General features: G+C 43.8%; 2 protein-coding genes across 4 annotated transcripts; both read right to left on the bottom strand.

Annotated features, from left to right (window-relative positions):
- Positions 1 to 1,941: 1,941 nt before the first annotated feature.
- LOC120654435 (signal peptide peptidase 2) lies at positions 1,942 to 7,056 on the bottom strand. 3 transcript variants are annotated; one of them, XM_039931968.1, is made up of 12 exons: positions 6,854 to 7,056; positions 5,975 to 6,073; positions 5,735 to 5,850; positions 5,479 to 5,630; positions 5,306 to 5,391; positions 4,819 to 4,946; positions 4,650 to 4,700; positions 3,808 to 3,894; positions 3,504 to 3,573; positions 2,820 to 2,956; positions 2,661 to 2,738; positions 1,942 to 2,318 (listed from the first exon to the last, which is right to left on the bottom strand). In XM_039931968.1, exons 2-12 carry the CDS (start codon positions 6,012 to 6,014, stop codon positions 2,226 to 2,228), a joined length of 1,038 nt encoding a protein of 345 aa, XP_039787902.1. In that variant the 5' UTR covers positions 6,015 to 6,073; positions 6,854 to 7,056; the 3' UTR covers positions 1,942 to 2,225. The 3 variants fall into 3 exon arrangements, with proteins under 3 accessions (XP_039787902.1, XP_039787903.1, XP_039787901.1); XM_039931969.1 differs by lacking the exon at positions 6,854 to 7,056 and adding an exon at positions 6,151 to 6,169; XM_039931967.1 differs by having other exon boundaries at positions 1,947 to 2,318; positions 5,975 to 6,108.
- A 637-nt stretch (positions 7,057 to 7,693) lies between these two features.
- LOC120654437 (protein canopy-1-like) lies at positions 7,694 to 13,295 on the bottom strand. The gene is made up of 9 exons (XM_039931970.1): positions 13,030 to 13,295; positions 12,559 to 12,585; positions 12,254 to 12,333; positions 11,657 to 11,729; positions 9,859 to 9,916; positions 9,093 to 9,147; positions 8,631 to 8,655; positions 8,365 to 8,456; positions 7,694 to 8,059 (listed from the first exon to the last, which is right to left on the bottom strand). The coding sequence occupies exons 1-9, from the start codon at positions 13,150 to 13,152 to the stop codon at positions 8,029 to 8,031; spliced, it is 564 nt and encodes a 187-aa protein (XP_039787904.1). The 5' UTR covers positions 13,153 to 13,295; the 3' UTR covers positions 7,694 to 8,028.
- Between the last annotated feature and the right edge of the window lie 60 nt (positions 13,296 to 13,355).

Raw genomic sequence — 13,355 nt, 5'->3', positions numbered from 1 at the left:
TTAGAGACCAATAATGCTTATAATTTTATATATAATTATTGATTATTTTATCATTATGCTAAATGATTTAGCTTGCACTAGTGCCCAGTATAGCTTTCTACGGTTTTTAGAGAAAGCTGCCACCAAACTTCATAGCCCACAATTACATTGGTTGCAACTTGCAGTTAATGCATCCCTTTTAATTTCCATATGCTTCCAGTGGCATGACAAGCCAGGAATATATATAACTAGCACCTCATCCCTAGCCAGCCTAGCTATCCGTTTGTTTGCTAACAATTGGGTCTTAATTATACATAGGCTGTGTTTAGTTCCAAAATTTCTCTCTCCAAACTTCACTATTCACCTATCATATCAAATCTTTTGCCTTATGCATGGAGCATTAAATGTAGGTAAATAAAAAAACTAATTGCATAGTTTTGATGTACATGACGAGACGAATCTTTTGAGTCTAGTTAGGTCATGGTAGGACAACAATTATCACAAACAAACGAAAAGTACTACAGTGTGCTATAGTGTCCGATGTGACTCTTTTTACCACCATTTACGGATCTAAACACAGCCATAGTGTACAAGCAGCAGGCCGCTCTAATGTAATTATCCTCCTTGCTTCACCTTATTTTTGGGAACAAGACATCAGGCGATTCTGCATCTTGCTGATCGATCTTGTGTTGCTTGAGCAACGAACTGCATTATATGTATTCCATTATTTGGAAAGGCATTTTCATGAAGAATAAAGTTCAGTGAACAAACTCCCTAGCGATCTTTGAGCGAGCTGTCCAAATCAGAGAATATGTCCTTGTTTTCTTTTTCCTTTCGGAACAGGAAAAGACCAAATACGACCGTACGCATGCATGCGAGATGCGAGTGGCATCAGATGCTGCCTGAAAGTTCTGCGTGGCTTTACAAGCAACCACACTAGCCAATAGCATGTGGAGAGAGAGAGAGAGAGAGAGAGAGAGAGAGAGATGTAGATATAAATATATAATGTGAAGCTGGAAAACAACTGAAAATGTTTGGCATCTCACAAAGCTGGAAATCAAATGAAAACGCAGCAGCCGAAAGTCGATCGTTTTCGGTCGTGCACCGGCTGACTTTCAGTTCCTCCAGTGTGAAGAGAGAATAAAGACATTTTAGAGGGGAAAGAAATCAAAGTGTGACACACTGCAGAAAAATAATATTACTCGATTCTTCCTAGTTGTGATCGTGCAACGCACCAGCTAAAATGCCTAGTTGGGAAGAACAGATCTTGATGGAGACTAGCATCAGTCGTAAATCAGCAATGGATGGCCTCATATATTAATTCAACTTGAATTTGTGAAACGAATAAGCCAGTCCATCTCATTAGGTGGATCAAAAACACAAAATACTAGGCTGACATATCTTAAGTTCGACAAAGTCACCATGTCGATAAAAAGGAATTAGGGACAGCTTTCACCTCAGATAATATCAGCAATCTCAGCAAATACTCAAACATCTTCATTGATCTTATGCAGGAATGCAGGATGGGGTAAAGTTGTGCATGAATTCGAAATGAGTACTGTTTTGCCAGTTCTTAAAAGAAAAGCAGCGTTTGCCCCAACAGGTAACGAGTGCAGGAGAAGGTAACACCCGGGTGGCCGGTGCAGTGCCCCGGTGGGGGCCATAGTAAAAAAACAGCACGCAACGCATATGGCCGCACCTTTTTTGGGCCGTTACTTCGATGCAGCTACGTACCGGATTCCAGTCTCTGCAGTTCCTTTCTTATTATTCCAGTCTCTGCAGTTCCTTTCTTACAGCTTTAAATCACCAAAGTAAAAGGCAGCTCAGACCAAAAAAGCCTAAACAAGGAATAAACAACTCCGAGTCCTTTCATCGTTGAGGCTAGTGAAACTCGTACATTCCAAACAGACTAGCAGCAATATGGTTAGTTAGAAAGCAGGGAACGAACGAGATATCATGGAATGCAATGGCCAAAACAGAGTTCCGCTGAATCATTAACCAAGATGAAGTCAGTAAGGAAAACAGAAGTAGGTCAGAACATCGAAGTCACACCATCTTTTTCCTTCTTCAATTCAACTCTCCGAACCAAATAAGCAAAAAAAAAAAGTTGTATCATGTGAATCATTTCTAAGTTCTTTAAGTGAGCCGGTATCAGAGGTCGTCAAGCCCATTTTAGCTGCTGACAACCTTACACGAAAACTTGTGTTCCATTTTCTCCGCATCATGACCTAAATCTAGCTAGAACGCTAGTCCCCCTTCTTGTTCTCTTTGGATTTATCATCTTGCTCTTCTTCACCTGCTTCCTCTGCTTCAGCTTTTGACTCGTCAAACTCCAGTAGCTGCATGTGCAAAAATATATATAGTCAGCAGTCTTGCATTCTAAGACATCTTCTGTACAGAAGCTACTACCAGGGAAACAAAAGGGATAAAACTTTGCACATCTACAACAAAAAATACACTATGGATCTCATTATTCATCATAAAACCAAAATACCAATGCAGAACAAAGGACAACTTTCTCTTTGTGTCTTTGTGACTTTCCTCAAGATAGTACAGACAGGTAAGAAAAGGCTAGAGGCGCATTTAATATGTAGTAGTACTGATAGTACAGAAACCAGAATGTACAAATGGAAGGGCCAAAAGGTAGAAGGCCGCAGTTGCATCAAGTTTCAGAATCTGACCTGTTTTACTTCTCCATTCCACAAACAGTGAACAGCAACGAAACCGATCACACCAGGAACAATGTACAGTAGAGCAGGCTGCATATGCCCCAAAAATGACCATATTAATATTTCAGAGATGACAGAAATAAGGGGTAAAATCTGAGTAACATAACTCACCTGTGCAGCTTGAAACCAGTTCATTACAATGATGGTCACCGTTAAACCCACAGTGTATCCCAAAAATGCACTGTTGAAGTAACGGTTCTTGATACCTCTTGAGACATCAAAACGCAGGGCAAGTGCAACAAAGATGCCTGGAACCAAAAGTACAAATCCATACTATGAGCTGAATGACACAGAAACTGTCTGAATAAAATCACATTTTCTATGCACCTGATATCAGAACGGAGGCAATAACTCAAGAGAGCGCATGCAACCAGATATCTTAAAAATATACATGAGCATGGACCTCAGGAGTCAGGACCTAGTCATATGGGCCCAAAATACATCAATATCTGAGCATGGCCTCCTTCCAGTTGGACCAATTCTAGTTGCAACACTGATTCTCAGTCACGTACTAAAAGAATATAAATAGCAAAACTAACCAATATCATAAATCTAGAAAGCCTGATACTTGGTACTTCTCTCCAATAAACCCCGATAGATCAAGAAAAAAAAAAGCTCTCATGCAACATATTTGTAGATTGTCCTCAGACATGCTAACAAGTTCCCAGTATATACTAGTCTAATAAAGTTGGCACTCATACTGTTATATTACCTAATGAGGGACAAAAAAAATAATTCAGTGCAGGCATCAGCAGAATGTAACATAGCACAAACAAAGAAACTTTTACTACTGACCAGGTATCACAATGTCACCAAGGCCAAGCATAGAGAATGGACGTGCAGCATCTGCAGTTGGAAACAGAAGCTGTAGAAAAAAATAATGCAGAGCCAGATTAGTTGATGATGAAACAGAAGCGAGCCAAGGAGCTCATGGCGCAGTGGCAAAGGCCACTGGCCGGGAGGCTCCCGCCCAGGGTTCAGACCCTGGTTGCAGCACCTTAAACTTCAGGGGTCTCCCTTGGGGTATCTCTTTCAAAAAAAAAAACACGAAACACAAGCAATTATTAACGTAGACAGTTCACTAACAACAAGCACTGACCTTTATTGGGGCATCAAAAGATTTAGCCACACTGACCATAACTGGAGTGAAGAACACCCAGAAAATGTCATACACAAAAAGTCCAGCCTGAAAATGCAAAAGAAAAATGCATTCACATATGAATGTCAGTGAATGAATAGAGAATGATACAGTGGCACTATCCTGAAACAAACGGCACAAATCAGTTCAGCCAGAACAGATGAAATTGATGTAGCTATTATTTTCAGAAATGGTACAATCAAAATGTAAGCGCTTGGTTACTTCAGAACTATTACTCAGTATGAGGTTCCATGAAAGACAAACTATCCTTTTCAAAGTTCAAGAGGTATGGCAGAGAGCATACTAAAAAGCCAATATTGCACCACAGTAGGACAGATGTTGTAGTAAAAATCATTATGGCCAAAGAGGGGAGTGGGGAGAACAGTAAGAGTATGGTATGAAATCTGACTCAATGATACACTAATAAAGTGTTAGAAATAATACTGACATGTTAAGAGGATAGGGATACAACTATGACCATAATCAGAAACAGTACATATTTAAATCGACATACATCACAAGCAACAGTACTTTTAGTTTCCTGTGGTGCACAACAGGTAGTTCCTTTGGTAGGCAAAAAAGAATCAAGTTACATTAGGACCTGATGATTTGTAATTAGTATCATATATATTATATAACACACTTCAGTTGTGAAAAACTGAAAATTATGATAGCTCAGAGATGATAAAATATGAACATGTTTATGACTGAAATGATGAGGTTGTGTTATTAGAAGTTGTACCCCGAAACAGAAATATGTGTTCAAACCAATACAAAATTACAAAGATGGGGGGAAAACTTACCAAGAGAATGGCTCCAGTTTTAAACGATCCCAATGACAGCATCTCAATCCCCTGCCAAATCTAAGTGTTAAGGCTCTGGTGAAGTAAAATTGGCGGTGGAAACAATCAAATTCACGAAGGTTTTAGCCCATAATCTGACATATTGCATATTAGTGTTATACAAACAAACCTGAATACAGAAAGCGATTCCCAGAACATTATTTGCCAACCAATGCTTCTTAGATGCATACCACATGCAAAAGAAAAATCCCGGCACAGAAGCAACAATCTGTGACTTTGTGAACTCCACCGAGAGTGCTGAAATAAGAGAATCATGGACTTAAACCATCTTCAAGAATAAATATTGTAAAGGGCTGCAACTCTGGCACATAATAGTATAATACATCTATTTCACAAGGAAAATGGAGCTTCCATATATCGATGCCAGCATATAATATAGTTTTTCAAGTGGCCATATCCACATGGAGCAATGTCATTTTGTTTGTAACAAGGTTGAAAACATCAATAGTGAAAAAGTTCAAAATCGTTCAGGCCACACAATAAGTTTGTATATCGACTCTCCGTCGCAACAGTTTTTATTTTAATTACAGCAGCATTGAAGATATAATCAAATAGTGCTAAACAAGAACGAGCATCCAAGTGAGTGAGGGTCATACAGTGGATAAGTGGAGCCCGCCATACAATGAGATTATCATTCCATTCTTTTGGAAGAAAACGTTTTATAGAAGGAAGCAATGTTGCACTGCAACAAGGAAATAATGCAGTCATTAGCTCATATATTCATATGTACAAATGTCTGCAAAGGTATTCTAAGAAAATTTGGACTTACGAGAGAGCAACAATTCCAAGAATGAAGAAGTAAGCAGTGAGCACAGCATTGACCAAGTCTTTTGAAAGAAACTTGAATAGAAGGAACAGTGACAGGAGCATAGCACTTCCCACTAAGGGGAAACGCATAGCATGCTCCTTGGACATTGTCTCCTGCATAATAAAAATTGCAAAAACAAATCAGTTGGTCTCTTAATTTACATGTCACAGTAATACCCAACAGATAATATCTACAGCAAAGAAAACATATTGCTTACAGAGGGTGGGGTTGGCTTGACAGAACGGTAACAACCCACATAGACAGTAAGGCATGCTGTCAATACCACATTCAGGTTTGGGTTTACTTTAACCACAAGCGGTGCCAAGCTCAAAGCTGCAAACATTGTAAAAAAGAAGGCCACGGAGGTCAGCAAGTATTGATTTATCAAAAGAAAAGGAAGAAGGTGGGAAGGTAGTGAACAATGTAAATGCAGCGACGAACTGAACAAGAAACATACCGGCAAGGGCCAAATTGGCAGCTCGCTCATGCGTCTTCATTGTCAGGGGACAATCAGGGAGAGTAACTAGGTGCCCTTTGTTGGATTATCAAAGTGACCCTGCGACGATGATGCAGAGCTTCACGATCTTACCCCTGGTGATATACAAATAAGGAGTTAGGAAAGTAAGACTTTACCTTCTGGTCTGAAGCAGCTAGTGTTCATGTTTTTAATCAAACAAATAGTTAGGCTAGCAGTGTAGGAAAATCTGATGATAGAATAGATGTAATTTTAATTTAGAGTCCAATATACAAAAGCTCAGTGTTTTCTTCAGCAATACTGTAAAGTCAAAGAATGCTTCAGCCATTCACACTTAAGTCGAGCACAAGGGAAATCATGCATTAACGCAGTATCAAGTTGCCATGGTTCTGATATTCATCGCCTCACTGCTGAATTTTCCCAATAATTAACAGAATCGATTTCTCCTAAAGACTAGCATAACAGAAGCAACTCCCGTAAGATCTAGTATGCAAAAATCAGGGGCATACTTAAGCAGGGCATAATTTGTTTTTTTCAATGCAAACTACACCCCCACCTTGGTTGCCAAGTCCTATGGGGTCAACTGATATTTTTCAGACATCAGGGGTCAACTGAGATCGATCCTACGCGCTGAATAAGAGCCTAATACAACCGGACAACTGGTGCACCAACGCCGCAAACGAATCCGCAACAAACTGAACTGCGGCAAACGAAGATTTTGGGAATTCTCTGAACTGCGATGGACGAAGATTTGGAACTTCATACGCGCAATCGCTGCAGAGAAATGAAAGATCCCGCTGCACGAAACGAATCACTAGTACGACGGAGGAGCTCCCCCCAAGCGGTCTAGGGTTTACTCACCGAGGGAGGAGGGGATCAGTCCAGGCCCGGGCGGATCTCGCGTCCTGGACCCCGCGCCCAGCCGAGCCCCAGCAGAGAGGGTTTTGAAGGCGGCGGCGAAGGGAGGGAGGACTGGGGCGGAAGGACGCCGGCGGTGAGGCCGGCTGTGCGGGATGAGAGGAGCGTAGAATTTGGGGACGGGAAGGAAATTGGATTTGGGGAAATTACGCGGTGGAAACGGTTTATAGTAGTAAGACGTAGTTACTCCATGACAGCATGGACCCACAGTAAAATTCAACTTGGGGGCTCCTTCCGTTGACCAGGGACCCACACTCCAGAGCTGGCGAGTATTTTGTGGATGAACAAGTTATCAATATTCACCAACTATAGGGGGGAAAAAGTACCCTATCGGTGATCAAAATTGACTACTTTAGAAAATAAAAAGGTATCTTCTGCTGCATTGGAGATGAGATACTGAGATCTTCTGGTGTATTTATTGGGAATAAGAGATTGAGATCTTCAAAGGCGTAATGTATTGAATAAGATACTGAGATCTTGCTTGATTCTTGAGAGGTATTTGTTTCAGTGCCTGCCCTTCACAATCACAATGTGCAAATTTTATTTCATACTAGAGCTGTTTCATTTTTGGTCTATATATAAACAACTCTGACAAGCCATGAATTCCTGACTTGTTATGGCAACACATTGTGCGTGATCAGTGGGATGCGTTCGGCAAATCCAAAATGCATATAATTTTGGTCATCTCACTGGCATACTAAGGGATGCGCAATGTGCACTCATCAATCCATACTCAACATGCTGCAAGTGCGTAACACTGGATGATCCCGAGCACTAATCAAATTGGCTAAAATCTTGGAAGCACTCAGATATCAGATTGGCCCCTGACAGGTTAGTTCCTGCTATTTAAACTGTATTTCAGTGTGCAAAATTTGCTGTTCGGTTGTTCTCTATAGAGCAGTCTAGTATACTTCAGGCCAAGAACACCATCATGTGGATTGTGGAATGAATTATAGGTCCTATTTGAAGTACAAGACTGCGAGCTCGACACAAAAAATCTGATATGGCAGCTTCACGTCTGGCTAAATTGGGTGTAAGGGACCATTTGAGCTTCGTGCCTTTGACATTTCCCAGCCTGCTGTCTGTTTTGCTTCGCCGAACACCATGGGCACGGCCTGTTATAGTTCATCATCGATCTGGATGGTAGCACTGGAAGGAAAATGAAATGAAAAGGATGTATTTTAGAGCAATCAAAATAGGAGACAAATGTGCAATGTTTATGTACAAACATGCCTCCATCGTTAGTTTGCAAGCATGCTAAAGAATCTAACAGCTGACATGGCCTTGTCACATAATGTTCTTCACAGATTTGGTTGAACCGAAGGATCTTAATTTACAAACACTACAATGCCTTCCTTACTGCAATTCTTTATATGCAGGCACCAAAAGCATCATCAGAGAAACCATTCCCTGACTATCTATGCTTGATAGTTGATAAATCGGATATGACATACCTTGTGGATCGACAGTGTTTGCTAATATCTTCACAAAGGGCCTTGCTCACATTTTCCGATTCTGAGGAGCTTGTTTTTATCCACTCAGAGAGCTGCAAATGAACCAGAAAAAATAATCAGAATCCATAAGGCCTTGTTTTGACAAAATTAAACAAAAACCATATAATTAAAAAATAAAAGTCAACTAACAATCAAGCTAATAAGATGCTATTTGCGAAAACCAAACTGTAGTAGCACTGTATAAATAGTGTCCAATATAAGCTTACCTCATCCTCTGTTTCCTCAAGTAACCTGCACATCAAGTGAAGTTGGTCAGTTCACCCCCTCAATTTTCAGGTGCAGGCTTCTTCAGAAGCCGCGAAGAGTCCATATTATCTTAACACAATCAATAAACTTGTACTGTAAACAACAGGTGAGTGAAGAGTTTTAGACTTGCTTAAGTCAAGTAAACAAGGAGAAAGCTTAACAAGTAACAAAGATGGCAATCAGAATCGAGCAAAGGCTTGCACGTCCAAATATGTTTGGTCAGGGATAGTGTGTGTAATTGACCCAAGTGACTTGAAGTCTTTACAATTTACTAGACAACAAGACATGTATAATTTTGCAACCACATAAATAAGAAGAAAATTATGAATACAGGCCACATTCTGCCAGACAAATGCACAGAAAAAAAAATACTGAAATCGCCTATATGTTCTGCTTATTCTATCAGTGAAAACCTAACATACCTTCCACAGAAGCCGGACAGATTTTTGGAATGTGCTCGTGCTGCTGCCTTCTTTTCTACAAAAAGAACAATGACATAATCAATACAATGTTAGATATTAGAGACAATTCCAATACATGTACAAATGTTTTTATTGTACTGAATAAACATAAATCCAAAGGTATGACTTGTTGTTTGCTTGGCATTCTGCATTAAGATTTACCGCAAGACGATACAACTTTATTTCTTGTACAGGATCGACTGCTAAGATCATTTTTGGTAATATCCTTCAAGATTATTTTCACATAACTGAATTTGAGTTGCTTGTAATCAGGGGCGGAGCCAGGAATTTGTTTTTTTCATTATTAGGGGGGGGGGGCAACTATGTTAACTTATAGAAAAATGTAATCAAAATTCAAATGTTCAAGGTAGATTTGGGAACCATAGGGGGGGGCAGGCCCCTTCCCCCCCCCCCCCCCCCCCTGTCTACGCCCCTGCTTGGAATAAGTCATTAAGTCTAATGGTGAGCAAATTCAGTAATGATCAGAAACACAGTTCTAAACCTGGTGCTTGCAGCCTTTCCTGGGGTGATGTATGCTAGAAAACAACTAAGCAGGCAAAAGGCACTAATATAGTGTAAGAAACCATAGATATAACAATATAATAACAAGTCACTTTGGGTTCCCAGTATCAATATAATAACAAGTCACTTTGGGTTCCCAGTATCAATATAATAACAAGTCATCAGAAGAGTTAACAGGTGCCACAGAGTTGGAAAAAAAAACTACCAGTTTGAAAGCTGTTCCAATCTGTTACTTTCACCCATCCTTTTTCGCCTGATTCCAACTGCATGCCAAAAAGAAAAATGTTAGGTCTGTAGCTAAATGCTTGGGAACATCCTGATGCTATATTTAAAAAACAAGAGTAAAATGCACTGTGGGTCCTTAAACTAGTTGAGCCGTTCTGTTCAGGTCCATAAACTTTGAAAATGCATTTTTAGGTCCAGGATCTATTTAAGTGAGTCACTTGAGATCCAAAACGCATCCGACTGCCTCCGACCGTCTACGTGGACGGCCAACTCGGATCCGACATGGACTTAGATCCAACGTGGACTGCCTCTCCCTCTTCCTCCCCATCCCCTCCTCCGGCGTCCTTCCCGTGCCGCCGCCCCTACTCTGCTCCCTCCCTCCTCCGCCGGCGGGGGCAGAGAGCACCGCGTGGCCGTCGACCTCGTGCGCCGGTGGACCGAGCGCACGCCGCTGCCGCTCCGCGAGCCCGCCGTGGCCCGAGCGCGTTCTACCTCAGCTCCGCGAGCTCGCGGCTCGCCGGCCGCGCCTCGCCTCGCCTCGCCACGCCTCCACTGCGACGGAGGGAGCAGGGGAGGGCGAATGCCGGCCGCCATGGCCCCGCGGAGGACAGGCTTGACGGCGGAGCTCGGCTGCGGCCGAGCGCGAGCAGGCGGAGCTCAGGCGGGCACTGCGAGGACGGCGGAGGAGGAAGGGGGCGGCGCGCGGTCTTCTAGGAGCTCTGCTCCGCTGCGCGAGGGAGGAGGAAGGTGGTGGCCGTGCGGATCCTCGCCGTGGAGGCCGGAGGAGGCGGTGGCCGTGGAGGCCGGAGGAGGCCACGGCGAGCGTGCGCGCGCGGGCCGAGCAGCGAGCAGCAGCGGCGGGCCGAGCAGCGAGCAGCAGCGGCGTGCGAGCAGGGGGCGGAGCGGCGGCGTGCGGGAGAGCTCTGAGAGAGAGAGAGAGAGGGGCGGGGAGAAGCGGACGGAGAGAGGGGGGTCGGGACGCCGCCGGAGCTCGGGGTCGAGGAGGTCGCCGCGCGTCCGCCGCGGCTGCAGCCGCGCCCCGGCCCGCCCACCGCCGCCCAAGCCCATGGCCGCCGGGAGGAAGCGCCGGGAAGGAGGGAGGAGGAGGGGGCGGCTCCGCGCGGCGAGGGAGGAGGGAGGAGGGGGCTGCGCTCGCCGCCGTCGCCGCCATGGGCCTGGGCGCGCGTGCCGCCGCCGCTTGCCCTGCGCGCGCTCGCCGCCACCCCGCGCCCCTGCCGCCGGAGGGGACGGGACGGCTCGCGGCTGGGGCAGGAAGGGAGGGCTGGGGCAGCTCGCCGGCAGGGAGAGAGAGGAGACGAAGGGAGGGAGGGCCGGGCCCCTACTCGCCGGAGAGGGAGGAGGCGCCGAGAGAGCAGGGGGCGCCGCCGGCTAGAGGGAGGCGGAGGCGGAGGCGTGATGGAGGGGGAGGACGGGGAGAGAGAGGGGTGAACAATAAAAAGAAAATCCACGTCAGAGCCGACTTGGCGATCCACGTAGACGGTCAGAGCAGGTCAAGGGTGTTTTGGACCTCAATGGCTCACTTAAATAGATCCTGGACCTAAAAATGCATTTTCAAAGTTCATGGACCTAAACAGAACAGGAGAACTAGTTTAAGGACCCACAGTGCATTTTACTCAAAAAACAATACTAAAGTATACTTCTAACCCTCTTTACATTTATGGTATATTTATTATGCTAGATATCAAGAAAAGTGAAGCAGGATCGATAAGATGGTATTCAGGAAAAAATCTAAACAGTAATAGATATTTGTGTTCTACCTTCTGCAAGGTATAATCTTGCATCTTATCGCACAGGCCATCCAGAAGTTCTACAACCCGGAGCTCACTGACTCTGCACCACGTATATAGAATCAACTACATATAATGACAAAAGTAGGCACTGAAATACATCCATAACTTGTTATGTGAAACCAAAGGATGCCCGCCAAGATCAAATACGCTCCCTGTGTAGCGCTAAATCAGGGATTATTCCTCTCAACATATTTTTTCCAATACAACAACAACAACAACACAGCCTTTTTTTCCCAAGCAAGTTGGGGTAGGCTAGAGATGAAACCAAAAGAAACAAAGGTCACGGTTCAAGCACATTGATAGCTAGTTTCCAAATGCTCCTATCCAAAGCTATCTCTTTAGAGATATTCCAATCCTTAAGGTCTCTCTTAACCGACTCATTCCAAGTCAGTTTAGGTCTACCTCTACCCCTCTTTACATTACCGACCCGTTCTAGAACCCCACTATGCACTGGAGCATCAGGAGACCTCCGTTGGACATGTCCAAACCATCTCAACAACATATTTTTCCAATATGCATCTTTTTTCTTTATTCACATTGTGTGTTATTATGCTGGTTGTGTACCTGTAATCAATGACCTTCCCTTCCCTCTGACCCTTCGAATTCAAACGGTTGCGCAAATCCACGTGATTTCTCGGTTTCTCCTGTATTAGAGAATTCAGGAACACAATAATTGATCAAATGGTGCCATAACTGAGAAACTAATGTGCTACAAGCAGCTAAGATTATGGAATGACTTTTTTCAATTGTAAAAGATATTTTAATATTTGAGAAAGACAGTATCATAGATAAAACTGAAATCAGCATCGTAGACAATGGTCAGAATGACTTAAATAGGCAAATGAAAGAAAGATTATCGGTGCACTTACACTCGAAATCCCAATCTCTAGCTCTGCCTGGAATGAAGATCAACAGATACATCAGAGAATGTACAGTGTGCATTGCAAATTACTGGAACACAAAGTAAATTTACTGACGGTAGAGAGGAACAAAGAGGAAGCATATATGCCCTGGAACTCAAACTCAATTTTTCAAACAACTGCACTATACACGATATTAGCAACAAAATGGTACTTTTCCCAGCACCTGAGTGCTGAAATTTCCCCGTTAATCTAGTTAGTATAATTTCAAGTTATCAACAAAATAGTCAGGGACTCGGTACAAACTCTGAGTGCGCCAGCATCGAATTTCTACAGAGAACGCTAAAAGATCCAGGCTATGATCTATCCTGCACTGTAGCTACAGGTCGGAGCTAGTTTCTCCCCCTCGCTGATATAAAATGGTTTCAGACAGGATTGCTCGAAGAACGACAAGAGGACAGAAGAGCATAGGGAACTTACAGCAACGGCCTTGCAGGCGGCGCACTTGTCCCCTATGCCGCATGCGGAGGAGGAGGCCGCTGCGAGGACGGCGGCGAGGAGTAGGAGGGCGCCGGATCTGTGGGTTGCAGCTCTCAGCTCCATCTCCCGCGATCTGGCGCAGCGTCGTCGTGACCCCGAGTCTCCGCTTCCGCGTCCGTGATCTGTGATGGTCTTTTTGCAGATGTGACCCCGTGATCTTGAGCATGTTTAAATACGTCCGTACCCTTTCAGTTGGGGGAAGCTTCTGGAATTCTTCCGTGACCAATTTACTACACCACTCAGTCCTCAGTTCTTGGTGTCTTTCA

This window comes from Panicum virgatum, chromosome 1N (assembly GCF_016808335.1).
Source record: "Panicum virgatum strain AP13 chromosome 1N, P.virgatum_v5, whole genome shotgun sequence".
In the NCBI taxonomy this organism is placed as follows: domain Eukaryota; kingdom Viridiplantae; phylum Streptophyta; class Magnoliopsida; order Poales; family Poaceae; genus Panicum; species Panicum virgatum.
This window is presented reverse-complemented; position numbering and strand designations above follow the sequence as displayed.

Bases quoted from the DNA above. Each gene is read 5' to 3' on its own strand.
- LOC120654435 (XM_039931968.1), bottom strand. From the start codon at position 6,014: ATGAAGACGCATGAGCGAGCTGCCAATTTGGCCCTTGCCG. The intron at 5,851-5,974 runs GTATGTTTCTTG...CAATGTTTGCAG, and splicing joins TGCCAATTTGGCCCTTGCCG to CTTTGAGCTTGGCACCGCTT. The intron at 4,947-5,305 runs GTATGACCCTCA...CTCTTATTTCAG, and splicing joins GCGGGCTCCACTTATCCACT to CACTCTCGGTGGAGTTCACA.
- LOC120654437 (XM_039931970.1), bottom strand. From the start codon at position 13,152: ATGGAGCTGAGAGCTGCAACCCACAGATCCGGCGCCCTCCTACTCCTC. The intron at 12,586-13,029 runs GTAAGTTCCCTA...TCTTCATTCCAG, and splicing joins CCGCCTGCAAGGCCGTTGCT to GCAGAGCTAGAGATTGGGAT. The intron at 8,060-8,364 runs GTATGTCATATC...TTTTCCTTCCAG, and splicing joins AAACACTGTCGATCCACAAG to TGCTACCATCCAGATCGATG.